Source organism: Nycticebus coucang, chromosome 5 (genome assembly GCF_027406575.1).
Source record: "Nycticebus coucang isolate mNycCou1 chromosome 5, mNycCou1.pri, whole genome shotgun sequence".
Lineage (NCBI taxonomy): Eukaryota > Metazoa > Chordata > Mammalia > Primates > Lorisidae > Nycticebus > Nycticebus coucang.
In genome coordinates this window covers 7,668,527-7,678,465 of record NC_069784.1, presented here as the reverse complement: position 1 = coordinate 7,678,465, position 9,939 = coordinate 7,668,527, and the positions used below count along the sequence as shown (strand labels likewise).

General features: G+C 36.9%; 1 protein-coding gene across 1 annotated transcript in view; it reads right to left on the bottom strand.

The window, feature by feature from the left end:
• Positions 1-9,939, bottom strand: part of TNNI3K (TNNI3 interacting kinase) — a 251,733-nt gene that overhangs the window by 68,376 nt on the left and 173,418 nt on the right. Inside the window, exon 20 of the mRNA XM_053591701.1 lies at positions 4,997-5,106. Coding sequence (XP_053447676.1) covers positions 4,997-5,106 — 110 coding nt within the window. The remainder of the gene's footprint in view (positions 1-4,996; positions 5,107-9,939) is intronic.

Sequence of the window (9,939 nt, the reverse complement as noted above, 5' to 3'; positions counted from 1 at the left end):
TGCCTGATCTATTTCCCTAAGTATGGTGTGAAAATGGAAATTCAGCTTTGTTTGTTAACTGTAGTCTCGCTGATGTGTATATTAGTATATTTCATCCGTTTGAAATTGTTCTGTTGACAATTATCCTAGATCTTAAGTAGAAGCCTTTAAAACCTGTTATTGCTCTAAGAGAAAAAAAAATTAAGAATTTCCCGGGATAGGAGGCTGTTTCTGTAAAATCTGCAAAATCCTATCAATCCACTAGGTGGAGATCTCAGCTTCAGCTATCATGGAAGAACAAACAGGTTTCAAGATCAACACAATGGGTCCTGAACAAAAGGAATTTTAATGAGCTTTATTGCCAATTGTTATTAATTTAAGATTTTGAAAACTGAAGAACCCATTAGCATGTAGCTCTCAAGCTTTGATCTCTTGAATTTAGCCTGCCGCTATTGTTCCTGTAAGTACCCTCCCCCCTTGTGTGCAGGAATTAAATGGGCTTATCAATATTAGCAGAATACACATCTCCCAGTCAAAGCCACACTTCCATTAAAAATAGAGGTACACTCAAACAATTTTATTATTGATACCACTACAAGATGTTTAAAGCAAACCTTTACCATATAGAATATTGTAATATTTCACATTTCCTGGTTTGGGGGAGGGGAGTTTAAAAAGGAAAGGATCTTCCTCTTCTATCTGCCTGGGTCTCTATCTTTACATCGATGTTTGGTATATTAATAATAATAATGAGTTCTATAAAGCTTAAAAGTTCATTAGAGCAACATAAATATTGCTTACATGCTCTTCTATTTCGTTTCCCTTGCTATTCAGAATTGATGACAGAACTTTCTTATTCTGCAGGTTCCTAACCTATACCTCTATGCCCCCTTTTCTCACTATGATTGAAAACTTTCTTGCTTTTAAGTCCAACCCATCTTCCGTCTATTTTTGTTCAGCCTCGGCTTGAGCTCAACTCCGATGCCATCTGCTTGCCTTCCCTGATCTCTCTTCATTTCGCTCAACACCTTCGCAGTGAGAAAGGCATGGGTAGCACCTTGTTGCGTGATGAGTTTATTCTAATTGACAGCACACTCATCTTTGCAGACCAGGTTACTTTTTCTCTTGGTAGATATCTTTTCTTTTCCTAGTCCTATTTTTTAAAAGCACTGTCACCTTACTGTGAGGCCCTTAGCTTTGTTCTCTTTCCTTTCACTGCCAACAATATCCCTGATAGCTAATGAGTTCTTGGGCACTAGCTGACTCTCAGAAGGCAAGATGACAGTTCTCCTGGGCTCTTTCTTCTCTTTCTGAAATCCAGTCTTTCACTGGCTTATGATGTTTCCTTTGAAATAGTTCTCAGGTTTACCTTTGTCCATAAATCCCCATGGTAACCATTATAGTCTCTGTGTTGTAATCAACTGGATTATTGTCAACAGCAGCCCAGCCAGCTGCTCTGACTTGAGCTCCTTTGCCTCAGTTGAAGTCAACTAGTTCTCTGTTTACTGGGCACACATCACCTGGGGTGATTGTTACAATGCAGGCTCAGGTTCCATCCCAGAAATTTTAATTCAGTAGACTTTAGGGTAGGATCCCAGCATGTTCATTTTAATGACTATTCCAGGGTAATCTGGAACACAAAGTCTGCAGCCCACATGTGGAGAAGCGATGTCCAGCTATTCCAATGAATGCTGGAAGAGAATTAGTGCATGCTTTACTGTAAGTCGTAACAAACAACTGTAAGGGTTAAATGAGTAAATTCTTCATGTCAAATACAGAAAAAAATTCCAAAAAATATGTTTTTACAGCTTTATCTCTAAAGCTGTAAAAAGATATTTTTCCAGCTTTAGAGATAAACATAACATATAATTGCCTATAATTTCTTGACCAAATTCCCTAATTCCATGCTCCAGTTTCCAAGGCAATTTTCCATCTGACCATCAGGACTTCTTTACACCTCTCGCTGTTTCCCAACTTCTTCAGTGAGCTGGTGGTCTCACTGTCCTCTATGTTCTAGTTTTATGAGTCTTGACTAAGAAAACACACACTGGAGAAGATACTGTGCTTGAGATTCAAAAAATGAGGTAAAGATAAACATGAAAGAAAAAATAAGCAGTGAAGCCTGGGTTCTCGTACTCAGGGGTTAGGGTGTTGGCCACATGCTCTGGGGCTGGTGGGTTTGAACCCAGCCCAGGCATGCTAAACAAACAACAACAACAACAACAACAAAACAAAGCTGGGCATTGTGGGCACCTGTAGTCCCAGCTACTTGGGAGGCTGAGGCAAGAGAATCTCTTAAGCCCAATAGTGTGAGGTTGCCGTGAGCTATGACGCCACTGCCAGTCTACCAAGAGTGACAAAGTGAAACTCTGTCTCAATAAAAAAAAAAAAAAAAAAAGAAAAGAAAAGAAAAAACTGAGCAGTGAAATTGATAACTAGAAAGTCCTGAACAGGATAACATGACGTTAGTATCTTCCCTCTAAAGATGAACTTTTTCAAGTTATAGAGAAATTTAACCCCTCAGTGGCTATAATATTCCAATGATTACTAAGTCTCCTCCTTGGGTTTTTTCTCCCAATGAATTTTCACATGTGCTTTTTACCAAGACTGTTTTTCTCTCCCAGCAATCCTTCATTCAGCAAATGCTTATTTATGCTTAGGATCTCAGCTCCATATATCACCACATTGGGGAAATACACTGTCCTCCAGCTTGCTGGTTTGTATTCCTTTAGTACACATTCTCATAAAATCTACTCTTCCTTAATCTTGGCTATAAGTGTGTTTAAGTAATTAAACTCCATGTGACTACTAGGCCTTAAGCTCCATTGAAGGCACATGTCTTCTGAATTCCCGTCCCTATCCCTGGACAGAACATAGTAGAGATTCAATGAATCACTGTTAAGGAACAGAATAAAAAGTAGCTTACTGCTCCTTTTCCTCACTACTTTGCCTCGTGACATGGTGAAGACTTTACTGGGCAATGTGATGACAACTCAGACACGTCACGTGTAGAAGTAGGTGGATGCCACAGCCAACACAGAGCCCTACTGCCAGACAAACTCAGATGTTGCTGGCCAGGAGAAGCCTTTTTTTTTTTTTCTTAATATGCTTTTTCTGCATCTTTATTCCTGAAACTCATCACCAGAGTAAAGACTCTGTGCTAATACATTTTAGCAGTGTAACTTTTCCACTAAGCAATTGACTTTGGGCTCTCATTATGTATTTTTCTCTTTAATAGTACCTCCCTTTGGCCCTATTCTAGTTTCTGTTTTTCATTTTCCAACCTTTTGAGACACTTGTCTATTCTACCCAAAAGAGTGCTTTTAGAACATGCCAATGACTTGCTTTAATCTCCAGAGTAAAACTTATCCACATGTCCCTTATCTATAATCAGGAAGAGTCGGTTAATTGAAAGTGAAAGGGATTTGTTGATTACTATTTTACGTTAAACTTCAACATATCTCACATCCCATAGAAGTAAGGAAAGAAGTTTGATAAATTTATTCTCAGAAAATATACCTAGGCTCATATTAAAAGATGAGGAAATATTTTCCCAGATTATTTGAAGTTACACAATTTCCAAGAAGAAACTTTTTGGATGTAAAAATCCAGATGTAGAGATTGGAGGCACTGATGAGCCAAAGTGGTATTAATTCATTTACTCAACAAATAGTTTTGAGCATCTATTATGTATGGTTCTAGGTCCTGGGGTTATAGCAGCAAACAAAAAACAAACAAAAAATGTTCTGCTCTTGTGGAGCTAACATTTTGGTAGGGAAAAAAGTTTCTAAACAAATAAACATATAATATGTTAGATTGAATGATCAGAAGAAAAGGTTATCTTCTGAGTTACTCAAACCACTCCCAGGAAAATCTTCATTTTTCTTTACAGGAGTTTTTGTGTACACAAGTAGAAATGGGTCTGGGTTTTGCCCTTACAAACAGAATAGAAAAATTGTTTTCTCCTTCCAGATATCTGGACAGGGACCTATTCTGTTTCTCCTTTGGTGAGACACTTACTGAAATGATAACAGCCTCACTTTATCTTCTTATTGAAAAGAGACAAAGTGCCTCGGAAGGATCAGAAACAAGGTTGTAGAAGAAAAGGACAGAAACAACTAGGCAGATTTGACTGGACAAATAAGAACCATTAGGCCTTTAAGTAAGAGGATCTTCAGTGTGAAGAATGCAAACTAATATCCTCCACTCGGAGCAAAAGAATCCATGGACTGATGTTAAAACACAAGGATTCTAATACACAACAAATTATACCAGGAGAGGGATTCTTAGACGATGGACTGACCTATGTTACCACGAGAGAAGTTGTTGGGGTCTCCTCTGGCCATCTTTGAGAACAAATCAAAGCCTTGACCTGTCTACAAACTTAATAATTCTTCCTTGCAGACAGATGGTCTGAGGCTTTCTGCAAGTAAATGATTGTTCCCCCATCTATTTTTTTTTAGATTCATAATCATATTTAAAACTGTCTTTTGCACTGTTGACATATCCGACTTCAATTACGTCTCCTGTAACCTTGATTCCTCCATTCGCACCATAAGCCAATGTTGTGAACCATGTCATCACACAGTCACTCAGAGAGGCAGGGAGGTCTGCTCCCTCCTGCCTTAACCAGGACCACGAAAGACCACTTGCCCTGAAGTCTTTGCCAACACAAATCCATCTTGTGCCAAGTTTCCTTCTTCAGAAAATGACTAAGTGTGGCTCAAGCATAGTTAATAAAATTGCAGCTGAGATGAGACTGTGAGTCATCTGTCATACCCTGGTCTCTCTTTTACTAATCAGTTGAGAGAAACATTTTAGAATCAGAGAGCAGCAGCAAAGAAATATGAGATACTCAGACTTCTTGAGGCAATTAGAGACTAAAGAGCAGAAGGCAAATCAGTCTTCCCGCCTTGACAGTCTTAAAATACACACTGAATGTAGACTTGGGAGTTACACTATTTGTGACAGATTTTGACCATAACACGTTTTCTAAGAGGAAATGAAAATTACTCACTTCAGGACATGCATTCCACCCTCGCGTCAGCAGAGAGGAGATGGGCTTGGGGATGGAGTAGCCAATGGGAGGTCTGATGTGGTGGTAAGCCATGTCTGCAGCCGCGGCCGCTGCAAAGCAAACGGTCAGGACAGGTGTGAAATTCACATGTTCATTTCAAGAAACATAGAACAGACCAAAAAAGTCATCAAGAATTCATCTATGCAACATCAACAGGGATTCTGAGACATTTAGGGTGTTGTTTCTTTCCAATGCTTTAAGAACAATAGTGGCTAATTTAATATTGTAAGTTTATCATTTTAGTTGTTCATTCATTTGTTTGTTTTGATGTAACATAATAATTACCAGAGGGAATTTATAAAGGAGTATTTATGAAGCAAGCCGTTTGGTCTGTCTGAAGTATAAAGTATGTACATAATGTCATAAAAGGGAAAGCCCTATTGGACCAGACTGTACCATGTCGTGTATCTCAGGCTAAAAAGTTTTTAAAAAGCTTGTAAGCTTTTTAGCCTGAGATACACGACATGGTACAGTCTGGTCCAGTAGGGCTTATACTGTAAGCTTATAGCAAGACGTGGGATACCACTGAAGCTTGCACATCTGAAAGCACCTGTATCACTTGCTCAAAATGGATTATTTTTTAAAACTTAAATCCTATTACTGGTTATAAGGATGTTGGGATTTAAATTGTTAATAAAGTAAGTTATTACTTGTTAAGCTCGGACATTTCAAATCCATTATTTTAGCTAATATTACTCATAGATCAGATTCCCTAGTGTCGCCTGCCTACACGGAATTCTGAATATTGCCCCTCTCAAATTCTACATCACTGTGTTGGGATTCTTGGGACTTCCTTGTATATTCTTGATTGCTAAATATTTTTCTATTCTGCATCCAGTGATTTTTAGAACCCCTTCAGAAGCCAAGCTCTTAGTTGTTTCTATTAAACACATTTTGTAGTGGGTATCATGGTAAGTACCTATACAAATTCTTTCCGTCCTTGTAACAACTACACAAAGTAGGTATTGTGGTATGTGGGGGTATGTGTGCCTTAAGTAGTTTTTAATTTATAAACATTTCATGTATAACTAGTAGCTCATGGAATCTTTTGTTCCAAAGTCCATGCTCTCTTCAGTACACATTGTAACGAAAATATATTCTGTAAACAACACATGGTGCTCTGTTATTTCTCAGAAAAATTGCTCTGTACCAGTGGGAGGATAAAGTTCCAGGTCATTGCTGCTTTCCATCTTCTAGATTGTGAGGTTGTAAGCATCCGTCGGTATCAGAATGACTTCGGAGATGTAACCCACAACCACTCTTCTCCTCTATGAAAATTCACTCCCATTAAATTCTGTTTATCCATCTACTTCCAGTAGATCTAGTGAAATTATATATGTATACAATGTAATTTAATTAACACTTTGCTTCATAAATTATTCTGAATGACTAATTTTGCCAATTGTAGAATTAACACATTCTTTGTAAAAGTGTAGAAAATTAAAAATATTAGCAAGTGTAAGATGTTATAATTTAGGGAAAAATCTTTGTTAACATATTTTGCATATTTCTGATATAGTCTTTATATCACTGAGCTTATGTCAATATACGATTATGTAATTCTTCTTTTTTTAAATTAAAACCTTAATTTAAGGAAGCAATTAAGCATTTCCCCATGTTGTTAAAACTCTGTTAACATATTTTTTTCTGTTAACATATTTTTAATGACTCTGCATTTAGCATAATTTACTTAAGTCATTTCCCAATTTTTAAGTTGTTCCAAATTGGGGTGTAAACACTTCAAAGAATATCGTTTTCAGTACAAGTTCCCTAATTCATAGATCATTTATTCATTTTTGATATTTAGTGGGGTGAAAGTTGTATGTGAAAGAGCACAAATATTATAATACATACATACCGGCAAACAATTTTCCTAACAGGTTCACTAATTTATATTTTCAATAGCTACTGTGTGAAATGTTATCATTAAATCTGAAACAATTAGAATTTCTTATTTTATAAAAGATTTTACTAATTTGAGAGGTAAATATATTCACTCCTTTGTTGTTTAGATTGTATTCTTACTCGTCAAATGAGTCACTATGTATCAAATGTGTCTTTTGGATCACTAAATGGCATTTTGGATTGCTCTCATTGGTTACTCTTGGCTATTTTCAATTCTTTTGACAATGAGGTGAATTAAAAAGAAAAACTGATTCCTAGTGATAATTGATCTACTTTTTTACCTTATGATCATGTGGCTATTGTTGAGCTGGTACAGCTATAAATCAGGATCGTGGACACATTGGAAATAATCGTACATATTCTAGTGGTTGGAGGAGAGACTATAAAATGAGTTAAAGGTGCCAGTCATCTCCTTGTGAGACTTATTGAGATTCCTATGCCAGGTGTAATTGTTACTTATTTGCTCCTTGGCCCTGTGCCGAGAAAATCAGTTTAAGATGAGTGATATTTAACTTTTCATTATTCAAAGTAGTTTCTGCAGAGACTTGGCATCTCCTTGGGCCCTTTGCTTCATGCACTCTTGGCAGTGACGCGTCTCATTAGCTCCTCCCCCCGGAAGTGGGCAGTACCACCTGCGGGGTTATGAAATTGGCATTTGTCACCTTTTAGACTGTTTCATCAGTCTTTTCCAAACAACCATGCTATACCAACAATTGGGAGACTTTCTGGTATAAGAGATTCAAGAAAGGGACTGTCAGCACATTAACTAAACATTAACTAAATTTTTACCTGGATTGCTACAAAAATAAGTTAAAAGATTATATAAATATTGTTTCCTATTTTCACAAAGGAGACAAAAATTTGCCATTAAAGGAGAGTAAGGCTAACTCACAAAATATAAGGAGATATTTAATGAGCAGCTATTATTTTTTCAACACTAGTCTGAGATAATTATCAATCATGTAGTAAACGTATACTCTAAATTCTAGAATAGGACTAGCCGAACTTTCTGCCATGATAAAAATCTTATGTACTGTTCAATATGGTGTGTAGCATGAGATAAGTGAGCACTTCAAGTATGGCTAGTGTCATACAGAAGTTTAGTTTTTACTTTGTTTAATTTCAATGAATATAAATATAAATATAAATAGCCACATTTAGTGATTCTCATACCAGACAGCACAATTCTAGAGCATAGCTCTCAGGCCGGGCATGCTGGCTCCTGCCTATAATCTTAGCACTTAGGAGGCTGGGGCAGGTGGATTGCCTGAGCTCATAGGCTCGAGACCAGACTGAGCCAGAGTGAGTGTGGTGTCAATTTGTGGATTCAAATTCTTCATTGCTTATTAATACTTCATCAAAAAAGAAGAGATGTAAATGGAGATTGTCAGTGTTATCTCTTAAGAGAATAGACATTCAATATAATGTGTGAGAACCCAACTTCATGTATTTGCATATCAAAATGTATTGAATGTTTTATGTGATAACAGATAAAAATCTGGTGTTATTTTTTTCAACAAAATTTGGTAGATTAATAAATAATTATAAATAAATGAATGAATTTTTCACTGCATTTTATGGCTCAGTTGTGAATTCTAAATTTGATTCATTTTGCCTGAAAAAGTTGTTCCCTACCCTCCTTTCCTTTGTAACATCTACTGTCGTTTAGGTCTCAGCTTAGATGGAATCTCTCTGGGTGCCTTTCCTGAGTTCTCCCCAACACCCTGTACTATCATGGAATGTGTTACACTGAATTTCTTTTACTTGCTTGCCTCTGCATATACATCATAACTCCTTGAGGTCAGGGATTGGGTCTTGTCATCGTTCAAACTCTTGTGCCTAACACCGTTATTGGCAGTTAAAAGGTATTCAAAAAGTATGCGCTGAATGAATCAGTAATTGAGGTAGTTCAAAATATTATTTAACTAGAACATAGTGTAGATTTGGGTATACAGAACTCAGCAGACATTTATTGAATAAATGAATGAGTGAACATAATGGATTCATGCCAATGACTATCTTACTCATTGTAATGTTTTCAGAATAAAGCACAATGCCTAGACATCCAGAAAGTTTGCAGAAAGAACATAATGTTTACTTTAATGTTAAGTTACAACATAATTAAGTAAATCATGGAGACCCTGTGGCAAATTTAGTCAATAATATTATTATTTGTTCAAAATATTTTTTTGGGGGGGTTGCTTCAATAAACTGCAGCAATATTAAAAATTCCCTTACTAAGGAAATCAGGAGGTCAGACTTTTCAGTCTGGCTTTCCTCTAAATTCTGGGACATCAACATTAAGCAACATCTTCTCTGTGAGTATTAATTTTGCTAACTGTAAGATTAAGAAGGGAAGACACAGTGTAATGGTGACAAGCATAGGCTTTGGGGACAAGGAGCTGTGCGTGTTAAGCCTTGGCCCTGTCTTTTGCTAGATGTGACATTGAGCAAATGCCTTATCCTGATAGAACCTAAGTCACAGGAGATAACAGACATCGACCACGTGGCATACTGGTGGCTCTTAGCATGGTTCCCTATGTTGTTGCTGTTACTGTGATCACCTACAGACCTGAGTGTCTTACTAACTCCTTTTAGTTTGAACCTGCAGAACTAACCATCAAAAACATCATCGCATGTCTTCTGTCCTGTTTCGAACACCAGAAACTTCACGTCATTTGGGGATTCTCTTTGGCTCTGAACACTATATTACCTTGAGTTACTCTAAACTTTAAGGCTACAAGCTATCTCACTGGTCATAAGACTCAGCCCATAGTGCAATACAGTCATTGTGGAGAGGATGACGAAAAAATTGGTACCAGATTCTAAATTCCTGAAGTAACCCCTCTGGTTTGTAAAATGAAATCTGGGCATTCCCATATTAAAAAGATAAAAGAGCAAAAAAAAGTCCAATGTTTTATTAGTAAGTTTTGACTTAGATAAAATTGACAAAATGCTTTTTTCTTTCTAATTTTGAT